This window comes from Hypanus sabinus, chromosome 6 (assembly GCF_030144855.1).
Source record: "Hypanus sabinus isolate sHypSab1 chromosome 6, sHypSab1.hap1, whole genome shotgun sequence".
In the NCBI taxonomy this organism is placed as follows: Eukaryota; Metazoa; Chordata; class Chondrichthyes; order Myliobatiformes; family Dasyatidae; genus Hypanus; species Hypanus sabinus.
Window position 1 is genome coordinate 98,420,936 of NC_082711.1, and position 23,454 is coordinate 98,444,389.

The following is a 23,454-nucleotide window of genomic DNA, read 5'->3' on the forward strand; positions in this document are numbered from 1 at the left end:
TTACTTCTATGCTTTGTTACTCCAAAACATAAAAGTTAATTAGATGGAAAACAAGGGAGCTGGGAGATAACTTGTATATGTTTACTTTTAAGTGAGGCACTTCATATGACATGGTGACTTAATGACGAATGCCATGTACTGTATGTACTTTATACATGTAACCCGCAATGCATTATGTAAACAACAAAGAATGCTTAATTAAGCTATGTGTACACACACACACACACACACACACACACACACACACAATATTGCTCAAATACTATTGAAATATTAAATACAAACATTCCTGCCTGCTTAGTTGTAAACTTTAACTCAATATAGAATGCATCTCAGCTTGTATATACATAAACTAGTTGTCCGCCTTTTCTGACGATAATGTAAACCTGTGCGGGAGGAGTTTTATAGTGAAAAAGCCATTGCATTGGGACAGTTCCACTCTCTTGGTCTCAAAAATCTGGGTCCAATGGTATGAAAAATCATCCTAACTGGAGACTTCCTTGGCTGCAGTGGATAGCCATGACAGCTTCTGTGCCTTGACATGCTCTTCATTCTCCATGAAGTGTTCCAACACAGCCTTTTTGGCTATTGGACCTTGGAGTTGATTCATCCACCCAGTCTGCCGTAGCTGGTTTTGCTTGCTGGGGTAGGCATATCCCTATCTCATTGAGGTTGGAGTGCACACACACTCATACTCACACTCCTTACTCTTGTGAGATAATGTCTTTCCTGACAGGGTTAATCACTTTGCTTTGTAAGTAAGATTTCGGCTGTGAAACAATCTCAGGTTCTGGTACCACCTCCGTGATGGTTGTAGGAGTTCTGACTGCTCTGAACCCCTTTCTTGAGCTTTTCTCAGCTGTTCTCTCTGGATCGACTTTGATCCTTGCCTCTCTCCCAATCCTGGTTTCTTCCTCTCTCTTTATCCCGTTTTCAATCTCTTTCTCAGTTGTGCTCCCTTTCCTTATCCTTCCTTCCTTTCTCAAGATATCAGTCATGGTCCTGATCCCATTCATCTTCTCATTCTGCACATTTTCTTTCTCATGTTCCTTGTCTCTTTTGTGCCTTTCTCTTTTTCACTCATGATCATTCTCTCGATCTCTTCTCTCTTTTTCAAATTTCTGTCTTTCTTTTTCTTGCATTCCTTTTTCTTCTCTCTCAGGTGTGTATCTTGGTCCTAAGAAGCTGCATTTAATTCACTGGATTATCCTTTTAGTAGTCCTTCTGTTGCTCCCTTTATGATCTGATCTGTTCCCTTGGTTTCGTCATTTGCAACATCTAATGAATCCTCTGTTTTCATATCTCCATTGACTCCTTCATCTTTGGCCTTCCATTCATCCAGCTAGGCTTTGACCTTTGCATCTACTTTTACAAGCAGCTTTTTCTCTCCCACTTAAAGTTCATGCAATAACTTTAATGCACGCAGAATAAATATTGGTTCCTAATGCTGACAAATGCTGGATGTTTGCAATTGTCCTGAAGGTGCTTGCACTCTCATCCAGCTTAAAGCAAAGTCACAGTTTGCAAGTAACTGCCTGATTAATGTATCAAAAATTTAGATATGTTGTGCACTAAAAATTGTTGTAATTGGACTACTGCATTCATCACTTGCACGATTCCTCTGAGCAGCATGTTCCTTCAGTGGTCCAATATGCTTTGCAATCAGAGGCACAGAAGTTGGCACCAATACCTGTTTGCCCTATGTGGGACAACAGTTCCTGATGTACAGCATGGAGATGGTTGTGGCAGCATCCAGTGCCTTTCAGTTGACTCTTACAGGGGATGTAGTCAGCAAGTTGATCTCCAGTCAAGTTGTAGTTGTCTCAACCACTCAAGTCCCCACAATGCTGGCCCTCCTATTTTTACCACGGGCAAGCCCAATGTGGCTTATTGGTTGTTGAATTTCACTGTTGTGAATGTCGGTTTTAAATGCTTGTGTTTCAGTTAAGGGCTGTTTTTAGATTCATTGTTTAGTTTGTGAAACTGACCAATGTTTCAGTGCATCATTAAACCCATTACTGAACTGACAATGCTCAGACATCTTCTGCAATTCAGCTATGTATGCTGAAATGAACTTCCCTTCCTTTTGCAAACACGAGGAAATCTGCAGATGCTGGAAATTCAAACAACACACACAAAATGCTGGTGGAACACAGCAGGCCAGGCAGCATCTATAGGGAGACGCGCTGTCGACATTTCGGGCCGAGACCCTTCATCAGTCCTGACTGTACTTCTTCCTATAGATGCTGCCTGGTCTGCTGCGTTCCACCAGCATTTTGTGTCTGTCCCTTCCTTTTGATTCTGCTTATGAAACCTAAAGTGTTCTGCAAGCAGCAATAGTTTTGGTTCTAAATGTTCCTGCATCATAACTTCCACAAAATCAAAAAAGCTCATTTCGGCTGGTTAGGTTGGAGCAGTCAAACTTCTAAACAAACTATATACTTTTAAATCTAATGCACTCAGCAAAATTTGTACTTGTTTCTCATTGGCTATTTCATTTGCTTTAATATACTCCTCAATCCATTCAAAATCTAGCTCTCTCTTGTGCAATCGAGCATGTCAATCTTTCCGAGGTAGCCAGCTATTTCTGCTCTTTTTTAAAAATTTATTATGATTATCACCTTGTACTTCACTGTTTATGGCCCCATGAATTTGTCTGTTTTCTGCCTTTTTTTAAAACTACTGTATCTATTCCTTCAAAAGAAGCATGTGCTGCGCTTTTAAAAACTGGAACGGATAGAGAGTTGTCTCGAGTTTGTTTAAAACATCCTCGTCACCACCATTATGTTACTCCAAAATATAAAACTAATTTAAAAGAAAAATGTGGAGAGTCCAGAAAGTGAGTCTAACTTTGTTTTTACTTTAGGCAAGGCACGCACATATGATATGGTGGTTTGATGATGTATGCTATTTACATATTTTTACATATAGCCCTCAGTGCATTATTTAAACAACAAAGAATGCTTAATCAAACAATAAATTTACAAGATTACCTACATATTACTGAAATATTAGCAAGACACACAAAATGCTCGAAGGACACAGCAGGCCAGACATCATCTGTGGAAAAGAGTGAAGAGTTGACATTTTGAGCCAAGACCCTTCATGAGGACTGAAACATTACATACGCAATTTAAAATGTTTTCGATTTTTCTCCAACCCCCTGTGTCAATTGTGTTAGCTTCTAGATTTAACTTAGAGGAAGCAATTATGCAAAATTTCCACCAGCTTTTGTCATCGGTTATAACTATCGCAGTCATCATTTTGTGCCTTTTCTGAATTTAATTTTCCAAAACGTGCAACTTTTTAAAATCTTTCTTTTGATTCTGTTGTTTCTCTTTATCTTAATGTTTCTTTTTAAACTCCTGTCAAAGCTTTCAGCACTTCTTCACAAGCAAAAGTGGTCAGTCACAATTGGGGATTTTGTGGGCAGGAAATTTGAAGTGATGGGAGAAAGTAACTATTTCACAGAGTCAAATCTAGCATCATATGCATTTATAAAAATCTAAAGGACATGTTTTTACATTATGTCCTGAATGAGGTAACCCTTCACATGCTCGTGTGAAAGTCAACGCAAAGGAAAAATGCACTGTAAAATGTGTGCAATATTCTATCTTGTTTATAAAAGCAGGGAGAAAAAAGTAATCATATTCAAGTTGGATCTTGGAAAATTGCTGAAATTAATTGCCTCACAAATCTGACTATATCTGTGAATTTGGAAATTTTACCTTCACATCTATATCCAGGTTATTTGCATATAATAAAAAGGGTCCAATTCTAATTCCTGGAGGACAAAGACAGTCTACCATTCTTGCAGTCTGAAAAATAGCTATTTACCATGAATATCTACTTTATACGTTTAAGTGAATCATCCAGATATGCTGCTACTGATGTTACCTCCATTGGCACAAATTTTGTTAATCATCCTTTTGTGTAGGTCTTTATCAAATGTCATCTAAAATTCTACTTGGACAACATTTTACTGTATTCTTGACATTAATCTTTTCCATTATAGAATCTATCAAGTTAGCCTTTAGCAAATGTTTTCGAGCTCTCCTTTGAGTTTGACTCAAACTTCTCTAAGTGACTGTTGATGTTTTCCATGATTGTTTCACAGAATTAAAGCTACACTAACTTACCTGTAGTTGTCTGACATGTCCTTCATAATATCTTTGAACATTGAACATTTGACCTGACTCAATTAATAAAATAATATTTTTATAGCAAAAATCTCAGGAAATATATCAGTATCAGCATTAGCACGAGATCAAATGCCACTAGGGTTGGTGGGGTGGGAGTTTTCAGCTTCAGCTGAACTGCATGTTTGTTTTATTTAGAGATACAATATAGAGTAGGCCATTCTGGCCCTTCGAGCCATGCTGCCCCAGCAACCCCTGACAACCCTGATTAACCCTAGCCTAATCATGGTACAATTTACAGTGACCAATTAACCTACCAAAGATTCAAGGTTTAAAGGTCAAGTTTAATGTCAGAGAAATGGATACAATATACCTCCTGAAATGCTTTTTCTTCACAAAACAGCCACGAAAACAGAGAAGTGCCCCAAAGAATGAACGACAGTTAAACTTGAGAACCCCAAAGTCTCCCTTCCCACGTGTAAGCGGCAGCGAGCAACAGTTCTCCCTCCCCCCACCAGCAAAAAAAAAGCAAGCATCGGTACCATCACCAAGTCCAAGCGTGTGGTAAGCAATAGCAAAGACACAGACCTTGCAGTTACCCCATAAGCTTCGCGTTTCATCCGAATATGACAGCCCACAGGTTCTCTCTTTTCCTGACATGGGAGAGCAAGGTGTCTCCCATTTTCACAGTGGGTGGAAGACGTAATAACAACGAATGCTGCCCAACCTGCTGAGTTGATCCAGCTTGTTTGTATGTCTTGTAATAACAACCTGCTGGTTTACGATCTTAAGAGTCCGTTTCATCACTTTTTCCCAGTGTCCAAAGATTGCAAAGACCTCACTTCTTTGGGCCTACAGCGAAAGATTTTCCGGCCTCCCCGACAACACACGAGTCTCTGGCCATGACACTGACCCTCAATCCGCCCGTCTCCAGAGCCCCGACATCTTAGGCTTCCAAACACGATCGAGATTCTCAGCCCAAACCCTTGGCATGTGGAATAGCGGCCAGTCGTGGAACCCCGAGAACGGGTCCCATTCCTGCAAAGAACCGAAGCTTGTGTGTAACTTCAGGCCAGGGTCTTCCAAAGAACCCTGAAAGGGCAAAACAAAGTTATTAAAGGTAGAAATAGGGCCGTTTCCTAAGATTCAAGCAAAGGAGTCGCTGTTAGGCGACATCAGTCCTCCTAAGCTCCACCCAGGTGTACCAGGTACATCTTTGGAGAGCAGGAGGAACCCGGGGCACACAGGGAAAACCCATACATCCCACTGGGAGGACTCCTTGCAGACAGCGCTGGAATTGACCTGCATCAAGCCATTGCAGCATCACCGAAACTGCTACGCCACCATGGCGCCCTTTGTCATATCACAGCGAGCAATTCTACACATGAGAAAGTGTTATAAAGTGATTAGATAAACACAGCAAGCAATTTGTCCATTTTTACACCCCTCCAACAGGTTGATTCAGCTAAGTATTTTTCTGGTCTACTTCAGAGCTTAAGAGTTAGATTGGTATGAGTCAAGGGTTGCAAGTAGACTAGACATGGAAAGTAAAAGGATTCTAGTTTTTCATCTTGGAATGACGTTTTTTGAGCCAGTTGAGTAGTAATTGTCCATAATTTTGTCTCATCCAGTATTCCTGTCAAACCATTGCTCTTTTTTTTGGAGCTTTCCTTTCTCCAGCATCTTGGTCCTAAGTCATTCAGTGTCATAATCCTTAATAACACCTAGCTTTCTGTCTCTATTTTTAACTTGCTTGATCTTTGCCACAAATGTGTTGAGTTCCACCGCCTCCCTTTCACTTAACCCAGAGACATTTCCACAGGTTAGTTATGTCCTTTAAAACAGAGTCTCTGACTTCATCATTGCTTTATGGATTCCTCAAAAAAGGTAAGATGGAAGCTAACTACATATACACATTAATAAAGAGAAGACTTTATAAAAACAACTTGTTTCCCTAAGATGCTGGAATAAATAATCAAAGACACTATATTACAGAAATTATTGATTGACTATAAGATTGAATAAAGGATGTACTTCCTGCCTTTTTGTGGGAAGCATCAGCTGATGTTCGCAACGATTCTGTGGCATTTTCTGGAATATCAATAACACGATGTGGGTAGAATTTGAGCAATACATCATGGCTGTGTGGAATGTACAGCTTATTAGTCTGATTGACTAGCAAAAGAATTGATGCTTATCTCTCAATGAGCATAATGTCCCAAAATTTACTGTAGAATAAAAGGTAGCAAGCTAAACGTTATTGTACTCAGATGGGTAATTAAATGAAAACATCTGGAATAAGATGTCCAAAAATAGAAGTCTGCCTCATCTCCTGACTCCTATTTCAGAAATGTTTATTATATGATGTGTACTGAAAATTGACCTTACTCCTTCAGAAAATTGGATGTAAATAGAACATAGAACATAGAATAGTACAGCACATTACAGGCTTCAGCCCACAATGTTGTGCTGACCCTTAACCCCTGCCTCCCATATAACCTCCCACCTTAAATTCCTCCATATACCTGTCTAGTAGTCCCTTAAATTTCACTAGTGTATCTGCCTCCACCACTGACTCAGGCAATGCATTCCACACACCAACCACTCTCTGAGTAAAAAACCTTCCTCTAATATCCCCCTTTAACTTTCCTCCCCTTACCTTAAAGCCATGTCCTCTTGTATTGAGCAGTGGTGCCTTGGAGAAGAGGTGCTGGCTGTCCACTCTATCTATTCCTCTTAATATCTTGTACACCTCTCATGTCTCCTCTCATCCTCCTCTCCAAAGAGTAAACCCCTAGCTCCCTTAATCTCTGATCATAATGCATACTCTCTAAACCAGGCAGCATCCTGGTAAGTCTTCTCTGTACCCTTTCCAATGCTTTCACATCCTTCATATGGTGAGGTGACCAGAACTGGACACAGTACTCCAAGTGTGGCCTAACCAGAGTTTTATAGAGGTGCATCATTACCTTGCGACTCTTAAACTCTATCCCTCGACTTATGAAAGCTAACTCCATAAGTGTTAGTCCTGACGAAGGGTCTCGGCCCGAAACGTCGTCAGTGCTTCTCCTTACAGATACTACCTGACCTGCTGTGTTCCGCCAGCATTTTGTGTGTGTTGTTTGAATTTCCAGCATCTGCAGATTTCTTCGTGTTTCCTCCATAAGCTTTCTTAACTACCCTATCTACCTGTGAGGCAACTTCCAGGGATCTGTGGACATGTACCCCCAGATCCCTCTGCTCCTCCACACTACTAACTATCCTGCCATTTACTTTGTACTTTGCCTTGGAGTTTGTCCTTCCAAAGTGTACCACCTCACACTTCTCTGGGTTGATCTCCATATGCCACTTCTACATCCTATCAATGTCTCTCTACAATCTTCGACAATCCTCTACACTATCCACAACTCCGCCAACCCACCCTTCTACCCCCACATCCAGGTTGTTAATAAAAATCACAAAAAGTAGAGGTCTCGGAACCAATCCTTGTGGGACACCACTAGTCACAACCCTCCAATCTGAATGTACTCCCTCCACCACGAACCTCTGCTTTCTGCAGGCAAGCCAATTCTGAATCCACCTGGCCAAACTTCCCTGGATTCCATGCTTTCTGACTTTCTGAATAAGCCTATCATGTGGTGCAAAACCTGGGGTGTGAATTAGACATTGATTGCCTAAATGCTATAGAATCTATTGTCCTCAATCTATGTACTTGTTACCAACATTATTATACTAGACTGCTCTGTGAATGTTCTTAAATGTCAATCAGCCTCTTACCTCTGCGTCATCCCTCCAATCGCTAACTCTGTTTCTTCTTCCTGCCCTGCCATAAAAATGGGTATAGGTACATATTTCTACTAGAGACCTGCATCTGCTTCTTTGAGGTAATTAATCATGAGCAAATGGAATAATTCAAATGTTTTGTTGTCATACTTTGATGGTAAGCATGGTATCTTTGCATGTAGGATTAAATAATTCTTAAGCTTTGTTTACTTTTAACGATGTTTATTTTGAATATGACTACAGTTGCTAGACAACCAGATGTGGGAACAATGGATATCAGTGTTACAGGGATAGTATTCTACTGCAAAAACTTGCTGGAGCAGTTATTGTGTTTTCTGTTTGATTTGGTTCAAAATTTATCCATGCAAACAATGCCGAAAGTGGCTAATATGATATTTGTTCTCACTGAAACATTTCTTAATCAGCAGTGCAAACAGGAGGTATACATTATAATTGGGAAAGGCATGTTCTGCTAATCTTAGTTGGATGTTAGACTGTACCACTTGGAAGTCAAATAATTGAATGGTTTATTTAACCTCTGACCAAGATTTTGTTCAATTCTATTATTTTCCAAAACTATGTAATGGTGTGTGTATTTGTGTACCTTTGTGAACTGTTTTGGAATGTTGAATGTATTTGGTAAGTTCGTAATATTCATGGTCTGGATTGTGCTGGAATAGGCTCATTGTCAGCACACCCACTGACTAATTCTTACCCGGGCTGTATGCAAAAGACTAAGGAAGCTGACTTTCTGCACTTTGAAGGCCATCCAGCAAGGTGAAGTAGCACTTTTATGATATCCAGGACTTGGGTGGCTCTGCCTTCAGTGCCTTTAATAGAAGACATTAGCAGAGGTGGGGCTTTACCCCCCTGTCAAAGCCAGTGATGTATTCCTTTATTTTTCTGTATTTAATAATCTCGGACATCCAGCGACATTTAAAAATAGTAAAATTATTAATAAGAAAAATGTTAAAACTTCTACAAAGCCATAAGAAAACTGAACCACAGTAACTTATTTCTGAAGTAAAATATACATTCCACATTTTTACTGGCTGAGAATCTTCAGTTTAATCTCTGATGTTCCACTACATGTGATTGGTACGAACTCAGAAAGACTGATCCCAGAATCGGGTCGGGGGGATCCTAACAAGGCAGTTCCATGTTTGGACTCTTCGGTGACATCAGTGACTGAGCCAAGGAACAGATGTGGCAGCATCTATTGCTCATTTGTGCCTGGATAAGAGGTCCATGTATGTCCAGAACGTATTCTCATGGGAAGAGTTGATCATCAGTACCACTTGGAGCTCCAAGTCATTGCTCGATTTTGTCTGAACGTTGATGGATACAAACAGTCATGGTGTAAGTTTCTCATCAGTTGGTTACTTGGATTTTAAGTTAGACCCTTTGCCAAAGTTATGTCATCAGTTCAGTCAGAATATTTGGAAAAAATAAAACTCTCCGCAAGTTGCTTGCATCTTGCTACTGAAACCCTATATTCATTTTTTAATGATATTGTTATAAGAAAGGAAAATAGGACTAAGTAGAGGAATCATAGAGTTTTCATAATAATTTTTCTAATTAAAAATAAAGCATCTTTATATTTTAATATTTAAATTTTCATATTTTATAAAGAGTATAACGTGTGTAATGTTAAATTTAAGCTTTTCTTTGATTGTATACTGTTTCTCATTTCACATTTGCTGCATAACTTATGAGGATTTTTTTCTTTGTTTCAATGGACCTCAAATGAGTTTAGCAGCTGTGGGTAATAATTCTGCCATAATGCATCATTATGACAGAATTATTACCATAATGTTTCTTGAGACCCAGAATTTGTTTATTTTTCTTTTCTCATGTTCTTTCCTCCTCTTTCTCTTTCTTGGTAATTCAAGTTTAGATTTATTTATTGCATGCTCAGTAAAACACACACTCAGTGGCCACTTTATTAGTGCCATGTACATTCTGCTAGGTCTTATACAGAAACCACCAACAACAAATTCAGAGTGGATTACATTATAGCTCATTTATTGTTGTACTTGCAAGGGAAATTCTGTCTGCAGGCGAGCGTCTGGAAAATACCTTTGATCTTGTGTCTCAAATGAAGCACTTTTATACTTTTTATAGAGAACAGTCATTACTTTGCAAGATTCCAGAGTTTCTCCATTATGTGAATCTCAGTGATGAATCTGTAGGAATTCTGTGGAGGCCAAGTATTTATGTATATTTAGGGCAGAAGTTGATAGATTCTTGATTGGTCAGGGCACGGCGGGATATAGGGAGAAGGCAGGAGTTTGAGGCTGAGAGGAAAATTGGATCAGCCAAGTTGAAATAGCAGAGCAGACTCAATGGGCCAAATGGCCTAATTTTGCTCCTATATCATCGTCTTATGGTTATCTTGTTCTGACATTTGTTCTTTAGAAGCTGAGTCTTGTTTCCCACTGTTTTCAAAGCATCCACCCCCCGCCATAAAACGTATCTCCTGTCATAAACAAATCCCACAGCTTCCTATCATAAATTGCATACAGATTTGTAAACCTCCCATCCAAAGTGGCAAAGTATCTTTGGATTTTATAAGTTCCATTTTGTTTCATTTCCTTTTACAAAAGTCACAAATTCATAAAGACTTAAGGGTTACAGATATATTAACATAATAAGTTACACCTGTTACACTTTGTTAGCTAATTGGTCAATCATATGGTAGCAACTCAGTGCTCAAAAGCATGCAGACGTGGTCCAGAGGTTCAGTTATTGTGCCAATCAGAATGGTGATGAAATGTGATCTAAGATCTAAATGATTTAGACCGTGTAATGATTGTTGGTGCCAGACATGGTAGGTTGAATATCTCAAAAACTGCTGATCTCATGGGAATTTCACACACAACAGTCTTGAGTTTACAGAGGATGGTGCAATAAAAAACATCCAGTCAGCGGCAGCTCTGTAGGCAAAAATGTCTTGTTAATGAGAGAGGTCGGAAGAGAATGACCAGGCGATTCAAGCTGAAACAACTCAGATAACCACACATTACAACAGTGGTGTGCAGAAGAGCATCTCTCAACGCACAACACATCGAACCTCGAAGTGGATGGGCTCCAGCAGCAGAAGACCACGAACATACTTGGTACAAGAGGTACCTAATAACGCGGCCACTAAGTGGACTGTGAAATGCGTCATTTGTGTAGACAACCAGCACCCCTAAGGATGTGCTGGGTACAGCCCACAAGTGTTGCCACAAATTCTGGTGCCAACATTGCATTCTCACAATTATCAGCAGAACAATACAACAAGCGACAAAACAACAACAGTGAAACGCACCACTTCTTTCCCTCCCACCCACCAGTACAAACACGCAGCCCAGGGAAGTCCTCCGGTATCCAGGCTTCAGCCATTGGCCTTCCACTTCTGCACTTTAATTGACCATCTTTGATATCGACCCCTGGACTAGACCATGATGGGACCTTGAACTCCAGGCTCAAAAAACACGAGGAAAGACTATGATAATGTTAAGAAAAGAAGAATAATGGGAAAAATAAGCAAAATCACCAAGCACACTAACCCTCGTGCCTTCTGGGACCCACCATCCTGGGACAGCTGAACATCCACTGATATCCTTCAGCCCCATGTTGACATTTCTATCTACCTTTGAGCATGGAGTGAAGGCCTAGTCTATAGATGTCCTTCATCACTCATCTGCATCATATGCTGCGAACATGGAACAGATGCCTAGACTCCGTCCTGACTTCTACCTTCCCCGCTTAACTGTTCCTAAACCCTAACCTGACCTTCCAACTCCCCTCTCTGTTCCCAAAACGATCACTATGAACTTAAAAGTATGAGCCACAATCTCAATAGAGACCACAGCTTGGCACCATCTTGACTGCAGTTTAAAACAATCACATCTCTTGACTTTCATTTCCAGGTCTGATTAAATGCCAACATACCCACAATGTATATTTGTCTCGTGTTTTTGCTAATATCTATATATGCCTGTATATGTGAGGACTGGGCCTCGAAGCCGCCGTGTTGCCTAGCAGGCGTTGGTTGTCGGAGATGACCTCGGTGGGCTGGGACGTGTAGGCTATATACTTGTATATTTTGCATTGTTGTACTTCTAGTAATATTCTAATGTGTTTGTACAGGCGAGGAATGGGCTTTAAAGCCACAGTGTTTCCTAGTGGATGTTGGGACTGGTTGTCAGATGTTCTTGGTGAGCTGAGGGCTCAGGGCTATATGCATGTATATTCTGCATCATTGAATTTACTAATATGCTCTATGAGTTTGTTGACTTGTTATGTGTTGACTGGGCATTGAGTCATGGGGGGGGGGCGGTGAAGAGACTCTTTTATTCTGTGGATGTGTTCTTGTGTGTGACTGTTGGTGATGTGTTTTAGCACCTTGACCCCGTAGGAGCACTGTCTCGTTTGGCTGTATTCTTGAGTATTCATGTCTGTGTGGTTGATTGACAATTAAACTTGAATTGTATTGAATACTAAACATGAAATCTTGTTTTTTTTTCTGTTGTATGTTCGACCTGCACCTTCCACACATACGTAGGATTCTGACCATTTCTAGTAATTTGCTTTCTTGTGCCTGTAATTACCCATATAACCATATAACAATTACAGCACGGAAACAGACCATCTCAGCCCTTCTAGTCCGTACCAAACGCTTTCTTTCACCTAGTCCCATTGACCTGCACACAGCCCATAATCCTCCATTCCTTTCCTGTCCATATACCTATACAATTTTACTTTAAATGACAATATTGAACCATGCAGTGTTTTGGCCATCATGCTCTTATCCTGTTCCTCCCAAAATATTCTAAAATAGTAAACCTCCTTGCCAACCTAATTAAAATCCCACCCTAGTTTTGTAAGTGTCCAAATTAATGCAGTGAATATTATAACACCATGTGTTATATTTTCTTAATTTGTTGAAAAAAATTAATTTGCAGAAGTGTTCTGTAAAAGGAATAGAACATGTAAAAGAACTGAGCAAATTAAACAAATTAAATTTATGTGTAGGCTTGGGATCGGGAATAAAATCAGAAAATGCTGGAAATCATTATGTCAAGTTGCATCTGAAGTGAGTGTCATCCCAGATTTTGTGTCTGGTCTATAATCTTACATGGAAACATTTAATCTTTGTGCATAAGTAAAATTCTATGATTAACCCCTTTCTTTTCATTTGGCACCATGTGATGCATCAAATATTAAGTGTGAATTAATAATTAATATAGCATTGGAGGTACGTTTGTAAAAGCGATGAATGCTGGAAGTGTTCAATAGATCAGTCAACTGTTGCAGAGGGAACCAGATTTAGTGTTTTAGGTTGATGATCTTTTATCAGAACTGAATATTTCTGATATTCATGGAGGAAGTGATGAGTTTGCATTTCAGGTTAGGATCCTTCTTCTAAATCAAATATAGGATCTCAACCCAAAATATTTACTGTCCTTTTCCCTCCATAGATGCTGCCTGACCTTGAGTTCCTCCAGCTGTTTACTGTGTTGCTCCAAATTTCCAGCACTGCGGTCTATTGTATTTTGATTTTTTTTTAGCTTTTTTGTTTCAGAACTTAAAAACTTTATTTTACATTACCGTTGTCTACAGTACGTTCCTTTTGGGCATATTGTTGGAATGTCCATTCTCTGAAGTCACTTGAGAAATTCTTTTTTTGAATTTGCGGGAAGCAATTAAACCCACAGTGCGTCAATACAAAAACAGTTAGTCTTTCCTTTATATTACATTTTAAAATGTCCTGAACTATGCAATTAGAAGCAATGTCATTTTTGTGACTCATTCTACTTTTACTGTTTTCTCATAACATTTTTTTTCGTTTATGGAACTTCTGACATCAGAAAGCAGTGAGAAGTTAAGTGGTTTGAGTTTCTTCTCAACATGTCCCTCCTCTGCCCAAGACAGAAACAAAGATGCAGAGATATCTAATGAGTCCAAATGATAGCAAAAATTTCTACAGTGGTTTTTTTCTCCAACAATGATGATGTATTTTTGTGATAAATGCGACATATCTATTTTCACTTTTGTAGAATGTTATATTAATGTGCAGATAGATGGGAACTAATGGGTTTCTTATTTCCTGCCAAGTTGCTGCAAAGGAACAATGGCCAGAATTATAACCGTAAAGAACTGTTAAATGACATGAAGTAATTACACTTGGGTTTCTTCAGAACGCTATCAAAACGAATGTGCTTTCACAGCATGTACACTCTGGTTCAGTTCACATGCTGATCAGAACTAAATACCAGTCCTGGAATTTTCATTTTAGTAAATGTGCAGCATAATTTATTTCAGCCCAATGCAAATGATTATACTTACATTTCTTGATGAAGAAGCATTTGGAACTCAGCTGCTGCTTTGATTTTTAGTTACAGGTTTTCCTCTGCTATCCGAAGTAGAGCATTCCTCTGAAACCGTTTATAAGCCGAAATGTCGTAAAGCAAAGAAGCAATTACCATTAATTTATATGGGAAAATTTGTGAGCGTTCCAAGATCCAAACATTAACCTACCAAATCAAACCAAATAACACATAAAACCTAAAATAACTTGAATATATAGTAAAAGCAGGAATGATATGATAAATATACACTCTATATAAAGTAAAAATATTGTATGTATGGTGTAGTTTCACTTATCAAACTCGGGAAGACAGTGAGCCAAAATCAATTTGGAAAAAAAAAATTGGCATGTACCCGCATGCGCACATACACGCATGCACAAACAACTGTCCGCACAAGGCTTCATGGTCATTGTAGCCATTCTCGGGGTAAACACACATAAAAAGCGGGCGTCTTTTTCGTAAAAGAGAAAATCTTCTTTGGTTGGCGAAAACAGGTACTAATGTAGGTCTTTCATAACCGCGAGCTGTCGTAAAGTGAACGTTTGAAAAATGGGGGCCACCTGTATTTACTCTTCTGAATCTGTAAGAGTTATCAAGTTTGCAGTTGCAGAGTTTGTGTGCATGGCTGTAAATTACTTTACATACTTAATTTTGTTGTTTCCAGTTGGTTTGATTTAAGGAAGCATACTTGTTTGCATTTATGATGTGTGTTTTGCAGTATAAATTTACTTTCCAATGGTGCTTTATAAATAGTGAAACCAATCATTAGGTGTGGGATATTTCGATTCTGTCCCACTGGAACTACACAGGAGAAGACAATAATCATTAAAAACTCAAGAATGAGATCAAGGAAGGTATTAAGGATCAAGGATCAACTTTATTTGCCATATATACTTGCGTGTATTAGGAATTTACTGTGGTATTTTATTGTGACATACAACAAAAACAGCAACCTTCAACAATTATAAAAAGTCATATAAAATAATGTTAGAGGTTAAAGTACAGATATGGAATAAAATGTGTGTAAATGCATAAATACCAGCATGTATGTACAATGTAAACAACATTATAAAAAGTGATTTAAGGTGTTTTCAGAACAGTGTAGTGATTGCGGTAATAGAGGGGGTGGGGATGGCTAACAAGAATCTTTAATCAGATTAATTACCTGGTAGATGAAACTTTTAAATTGACATGAAGGTTTTGTTTTAATAGCCCAGTGGACGTTTCCTAGATTAACACATTGTTAAAGGCATATCTTACCACTTAAACACTTTGTGTTTAAAATGTATAACACATTCTGTTAAGAGAGTGAGATTCTCTTAGGCTACGTCCACACTATGCTGGATAAATCTGTAACCAAAGGTTTTTCTCTTCGTTTTTACTTTCCGTCCACACTAAAACGGCGTTTTCATCCCCCGAAACCTGAGCTTTTCAGAAACGCTTTCCAGGCTGGATATTTTTGAAAACGCTGCTCGGGCAGATCAGTGTGGACGGGGTAACTGGAGACCTCAGAAAACACTGTCAGACGGCAGTGCGCTATTTTGCTGTTTTCTTGAACGCAACCTAACAATTTCAGAACAGACAGCAACGATACTGACGCTAGAAGAGTTAGAAATGTACTCACCAAATATTTTGACCCATAGCTTACTGAATAAATAAATATACTCACTTTGCCGTTTTCTGTCCTTGCTCGAATGAGGGTGGTTTACCTATTTAGACAAGTACTTCTCTGACATTGGATGTGTAACAGCCTAATATAACATTGTATGGAAATACAAGATAACACTGATGCAGACATGTCTTATACATTTAACAAGGTGCTTTATTAATGCAACAGAGTTGTTCAGTTTTTAAGTGTTCGTCGTCAGCCGGGTTAATCTGTCCATGAACTCCCTGTCGGTTACCTCCATACACTCCAGTATTTGTTTTCTTTAATTTTAAGTTCTCCTGCGCGAGAGCCAACAGCTGTCCGTCATTTTAAGTTTTTCTAGTCTGTAACTACAGAAACGCGCACTTTTATGGTGAGTTTCAACACCAAATATGTCGCTTGTTTTCGGTAGGTGTGTCCTGCGCATGTGCAGTAGAAGGAGATTCACCAACATCTCCTACGTTTCAATGTGGACAGAGATACTTTTAAAAACGCATAGTGTGGAGGCCTATCGTTTTTACATGAAACCGGCGTTTTCAAAATTATGCAGTCTAGTGTGGATGCAGCCTTAGACACTCTGTCCTGAAGGCCTGTGGAGTCAATAAGGAGTTTCATGTTTCCCAGTAATAGCTTCCATAAGGCTTGGTTTAATCAGTCCCAACACTTGTTCCTCTATGTGAGTGATAAATTCGCGCTATGAGGAAATAGATGGATGTGACTGAGCGTTTGGTGTGTTTTAGTCTAAGCAAATGCTGCCCCGACTCTGCTTACCATGGCTGCTTGGCCAACCTTTCGGGACTCTATGGAACATATTAAGGCTTTCGTGATAGGGCCAGAGTTACCTGTTCTGCCCTGAAGGAGCAGCCCTTTTATTTTGTTCAAATGCACAAGTGTTCCATTGTAAAATGGGAATATCCTTTCCTTTCATGCAACTAAATGGATCTCTAAGATGACCTGCTGCTGTAGTGTTACTTTCTAACAACTGTATCCTGTGACATTTTGTCACTTCAGAATCCATTTCCCATCTGTCATTGGTGCATGCAATAAATATATGGCTCCAATTGTTCATCAACACTCATGAAAGCTTGTTCATACATGGGACCATGAATTTATTTTCAATACGATAATAATTTCTTCCTCTATGTCTTTGTAGATCTGAAGCAATAATAGTTATTTTAAATTTGGCTTTTTTGACTTAATGTAGATTCCACTGTATTTCCTGACTGAGGTTGAATGAGTTTACAATTAGTTCTGAAAATAACAGAATGATTTGCAAATAATTTCATTATTTGTTTACTTTTGAGCTTTGATGCCAGCAAATAATATCAGTTCCCTTATTCTTTTTGTTTGCCAACAGATGCATGGTTTAAAAGAGTATTAATTTGCATTGAAGCACGTTCAGTGTTGTATACAGAAATTTTCACTTGATATGCTTAACTGACTTAATAAAAACATTGTTTTGACAAGTGTGGATGCATTTTCTTTAGATGGACTACTATATTAATGATGAATTGGGATACTGTACATGTCTAAGTGAAATGGTATTGCTAAACTTTATTTCGAAGGACATGAAAGCTCTGCAGGAATTATTTTTGATGTCTTCATTTTTACTATTTTAAAGTTCAAAATAAATTTATTATCAAAGTACATCAATGTCACCATATACAACTCAGAGATTTGTTTTCTTGTGGGCATACTCTGTAAATCCAAGAATCATAATAGAATCAGTGAAAGAATGTACCCAACAGGGTGGACAAGCAGCCAATGTACAAAAGATAATCAACTCTGCAAACACAAAAGAAGAAATAATGAATAATAATAATAATAATAATAATAATAATAAATAAGCAATAAGTATCGAGAATACAAGCTAAAATTAGTGCAAAGGTTGTGGGAACTGTTCAGGGTTAATTATTAATTAAAGTCTGTCCTCTGTCTTTACTCAAGTTGATCTTTGTAATTTATCTCCTTTTGACAGTTAGTTAATTTGTAATTTGAGTTCCACATAATTTTGTCCTTGACAGTTTATAGCTTGAGTTGTTTGTACATTTGTTGCTCCTTTTCATGCCTTGTGCTGCATCGGGCAGCATTTTTTTTTGCTGTTTCCTTAGCATCCATCTGTTTTTTGAGTTGCTAGTTTGATGCTCTACCCAGCACAGATGGAAAGTGTGCGAGGTGGCAGCTGGACTTGAACCCAAAGCATTTGCCTTGAAGTCCATTGCTAATGCCACTGCGCCACTGACTGGCTAAATAGCTTTAACTGGTTGCTTAGCCAGTTTCATGAGTTTATTGAACCTCTTTCAGTGGTGGGGGGGGGGGGGGGTGGCGAGATTGTATCTCACTCCACAGCCACTAAACTGCTATCATAGATTGAATATTTAAATATATCATTCTACTAAACTAAATCAGCTGCTCTTGAAGCTGTCATTTATCCACCGAGAACACCTATCTACATTTTCAATTCCATAAGTAAAATAAGGATTAACAGATAAGTGATTTAAGTAAAATTCCAGGAATGGTGTGCTAGCAATAGACAGTGTATAGAACAGAATCACCAGGATGTGTCTGGAATAGAGGGCTGTAATTATCAAGAGGGCTTGAAATGGCTGGGTTATTTTCTCACTGCAATGCAGGAGGCTGAGGGATGACCTTATAAAGGTTTATATAATTACAAAGGACATAAATAGAACAGATAGAATTTTTTTCCTCTGGCAGAGGAGTGTAGAGGGTACAGGTTTAAGATGAAGGGCAGAAGTTTAAAGAAAATCTGAAGGGTACATATTTCCACACAGTGAATACCTGAGACAAGCTGTCAGATGAGGTAGTGGAGGCAGATCCAATTACAGTCTTTAAATTTGCGTGGAACAGACATCCAGAGATATGGATCTAATGTAGGCAAATGCAGAGATGGGTGGCATGGTCAGCATGGATGAAATAAGACATAAGGACCCGTTTCTGTGCTGATCCTTCCGAGATGCTTTGAGAATTTCTCCATGAAGTCATGCAGGTGTAAGAGCAGTATTTGCTCTAAAAGCTCATGTTTAAAGTGTTTGATTACCCTTAGCAAATTATTTCATCACTGACACGAGAAAGTCTGTAGACGCTGGAAATCTAAAGCAACACACACAAGGAACACAGTAGGTCAGGAAACATCCATGGAAATGAATAAACAGTCGATGTTTCAGGCTTAGACCCTTCTTCAGGACTAACTGACCAGACTGCTGCCTGACCTACGGAGTTCCTGCAGCATATAACCATTTAACAATTATAACACTGAAACAGGCCATCTCGGCCCTTCCAGTCCAAGCTGAACGCTTACTCTCATCTAGTCCCACTGACCTGCACTTACTCTCCATTCCTTTCCTGTCCATATACCTATCCAATTTTCTTTTGTAAATGACAAAATCGAACCTGTCTCTACCACTTCTACTGGAAGCTTGTTCCACACAGCTACCACTCTAAGTAAAGAAATTCCCCCTCATGTTACCCCTAAACTTTTCCCCCTTAACTCTCAACTCATGTCCTCTTGTTTGAATCTCCCTACTCTCAATGGAAAAAGCCTATCCACATCAACTCTATCTATCCCCCTCATAATTTTAAATACCTCTATCAAGTCCCCCCTCAACCTTCTACGCTCCAAAGCATAAAGACCTAACTTGTTCAACCTTTCCCTGTAACTTAGGTGCTGAAACCCAGGTAACATTCTAGTTAATATTCTCTGTACTCTCTCTATTTTGCTGACATTTTTCCTATAATTTGGTGACCAGAACTGTACACAGTACTCCAAATTTGGCCTCACCAATGCCTTGTAAAATTTTAACATTACATCCTATGTCCTATACTCAATGCGAATTTTGTGTGTGTTACTTCACCACTTTTTATTTTCTATGGTATTGTGTGTACTTTTGATTTCTGTGGTGGTTTTGAATGTGGAAGAGTCTAACTTATATAGTATATTTAATCAATTATACCATATGCCAATCCTTTTGGGGTATAATAAAGTTAAGTACTTTTGTAAGCTTATCTTAAGAGTGATAGTACCTACATTGCTTATGTTGTAAAGTAACAATAATTGCTTTCACTTTTGTTTCTCCAGTTACATTGAAATCTAATGGGAATGGTATCCATGAAAATTGTGTACAACCTCAACCAAGAGAGCATCTTCAAGAAGGAGAACTTCTGTTGCAAGTAAGATAAATAATGATTTTTTTTAAGTGTAAGAGCAGCAGCCATAATGTGAAGTTACCAATCTGTAAGTTGCTATGGTTATCTGAATTATAACAACTTTTTTTTAAACTTTGAGGTATTTGTACACTATCTTGCTGCTGGTAGATTTGTCAGGAGTTGCACAGTAATCTGAAATTTTTTATGCCTATTTACATAATAAAGAGTGGGTAATAGTTGTTGCTATATTTTTTAAAAATGTACTTCAATTTTTTTATGATGTAGTGACACAGGACCTGGTAAGCCTAGTAACTTGCAATTGTCTGAGATCACTAGATAGATGGAAAATTTTGAGGATCCTGAAAATCTGAAGTAAGAATTCAAAGTAGTATAAACACTTCAGAAGGTCAGATAACACCTGGGGAGAAAAATGTTAACTTTCATTGTCAAAGCATTATTTGAGAGTTAACTGATGACATCTGGTAAACAATAGTTTAAATTTGTAAAATTGAAGATGCTGCAGATGCTGGAAATCATGAACAAAACACATAAAATGCTGGAGGGACTCCAGGGGGATGAACAATTGATATTTTAGGCTGAGACTCTTCATCTGGATTGAAAAGAAGGGAACAGAAGCCAGAATAAGGTGGTGGGGGTGAGGGGAAGGAGTATAAGCTGGCATGTGATAGGGAAAACCAGGTGAAGGCAGAAGTGGATGGGTAGGGTGCGGGTGTGAAGTAACAAGCTGGGAGGTGATAGGTGGAAGAGATAAAGGGCTGAAGATGAAGCAGTCCAGTAGGAGAGGACAATAGACCAGAGAAGAAAAGGGAGGTAGAGGGAGGTGATGGGCAGGTGAAGAGAATGGGTGCAAGGGTAGCCAGAATGGGGAATGGAAAAAGGGAGAAGGACAGAGGGGTAAGAAATTCGATGTTAGAGAAACAAATGCCCATACAATCTGGTTAGACGCTATCCAGAAGGGATATGAGGTGTTGTTTCACCATCCTGAGTTTGGATTCATCGTGACAGTGGTCAGAATGGGAACAGGAGGCGGAAATGAAATGGGTGTCCACTTAGATATCCTGTTTTTTGCAACTGACTTAGCAAAGGTATTCAGTGAATTGGTCCCCCAGTCTGTGTTGGGCTCATTGATGTTGAAGTGGCCACACTGGGAACATAGGATACAATAGATAACCCTGAAGGACTGACAGGTGAAGTGTTGACTCACATGGAGGGACTGTTTGGAGGCCCTGAATGATGACGAGAAATGAACGGGCAGCTGCAGTACTTGTGCTGTTTGCAGGGGTAAGTGCCAGGAGGGAGATCAATGGGGAGGGATGGGTGGATAAAGGAGTCACAGAGAGAGGGTCCCTGTGAAATGGGATGATGTGCTCAGTGGTAGAATTCCCTTGGAGATTTGGAAGTTATGGAGAATGATGTTTTGGATACAGGAGACTTGAGCTTAAATTTGGTTTGTTTCAATGATTTTCCATCAAATAATGCTGTCTTTTTGCTGTAAAGTTTGCATCTTCAATATGATTGTAGGTATTTGCACAAATTTGTCCTTAAACCAGAGCAGTTACAGCTGGTTGCCTTAGAGTGCCTAAGGGCTTTTCCGTGAAGGATGTGTGTGATGTATGTACATGCCAATGTATTATTTCTTCTCTATCAGTTGGCTGTTATCATGAAGAGCTAGCTTCACTTTTTCTCAGGAAGTTAACTTGGCTCAAGTGTCATCAACATTTGAATTGTTACTACTGTGATTTTTAAAATAAAACTCACTTTTTAATAGTGATTCTCAAAGCAAATGAACCGCTTCAAATGCCATCTGAACTAATTGAAATTTGTGGCAGGAGATGTGTTCCTTGGTGTGAAAAGTTTCAATGGATGCTTGTTGAGTGCTTAAAACAATTTTTCGTGTGATTAAGAGGTGTAATTTCTTTTCTTTCACTTTCAAAATATTGTACTTTGCTTCATTTTAATGATATAATAGAAATTCAGGTAAAAATGGGTACCTAGCAGGAATCATGAAATCTCCTTTCTGGCTTGCAAGATGAAATTAATTTCTCTGGTCATCTGTTGGTTGGACAATCTAGAGATGCCTGGCCACACCAACTGAACACTAGCAGCTACTCTTAGCTGTGAGATATTTTGCCCTCGGTATCATTTTGGAATTCTGATATTTTTTGGGCGTAGCTTTACTCAAATTCTGCAGAATGTTTGCAAGTAGCATTTTTGGCACATTTTGTTTTATTTTGTAATATTTGAGTGCCATGGCAACATTGAGAGATGTGACATTGTAGAATATTTGCCATGGGGAATAAGGGGAAATTGTCATTAACGTATACAGAATGTGCTTTCATTATCTAAATACAAAAATAATGACACATGTTGCAAAGCTAAGAACAATGAAATGACGTCCTGACAAAGGGTCTCGGCCGGAAACGTCAACAGTGCTTCTCCTTATAGATGCTGACTGGCTTGCTGTGTTCCAGCAGCATTTTGTGTGAGTTGTTTCTTGGTTCTCAGTGGGACTGACAGTGGGCATTAATTATTCAGTGCATTTTCTGTTAAATTAAGCACTGAAATCTGCATGCACCTTTTTTACATTGCCAAGCGTGTTTTCACTCAGTAGCGTGGAATTCATCGGATTTCATTCTGATTACATTAAAGGCTGTTCCCATGCTTCAGAAGTGTATACTGACACAACAGGTGATGCATTTTGGTTAATAGCAAGCTATGCTCCAAACACAGCTTCTGAAACAAAATCAAATTGCTTCTTGAATAGCAGAAGGACGTACTCCAGTTCTAAAGTCATTATGCAGCCTGTTGCATTACTTATACGGTAGTCTGTTAATGCTGCTGTGCAGTTATCAAACATGCACAAGCAAGTGCTGACTCTTGTTTCCCTGATCAGCACCTTCCTACAATGGCACTATTTACACTGAGATCTTGTTTAATAATAAACTGTAGCTCAAGGCTGTAAATTCTAGTATGTGGCCAAGATGTTAGAGCTTTATATACAAACACATAGCTTAAGCTATATATGTATGCATGTGATAAATTAGTTTTATTTCTAATTGTCTGCTGTGGCTCAGTTATAGCGCTCATACACCGGAGGCAGAAGACTCCAGATGCAGACTCTTAATCCAAATATTTGTATGCACAGTTCTCAGTGGATTCTCTGGGGAATACGTGGGGAATGATGCACTCTTTCCAATTTCATCTTTCAGATTGAAAAGAGGCCCTTTCACATTTTCAGTGGATGTTAGAAACAGAGAACTCAAGAGATGCTGCAAATGTGTGGTATCTTGAGCCCGCAATATTGACCTGCCCTCACCTCTTTTTTGGTTATCCACCCCTT

The 23,454-nt window shown here is 39.0% G+C and overlaps 1 protein-coding gene across 1 annotated transcript in view; it reads left to right on the top strand.

Moving 5' to 3' along the window:
• Positions 1 to 23,454, top strand: part of LOC132395716 (aryl hydrocarbon receptor-like) — a 186,136-nt gene that overhangs the window by 69,743 nt on the left and 92,939 nt on the right. Inside the window, exon 3 of the mRNA XM_059972662.1 lies at positions 20,026 to 20,117. Within this exon, the coding sequence (XP_059828645.1) occupies positions 20,026 to 20,117 (92 nt within the window). The remainder of the gene's footprint in view (positions 1 to 20,025; positions 20,118 to 23,454) is intronic.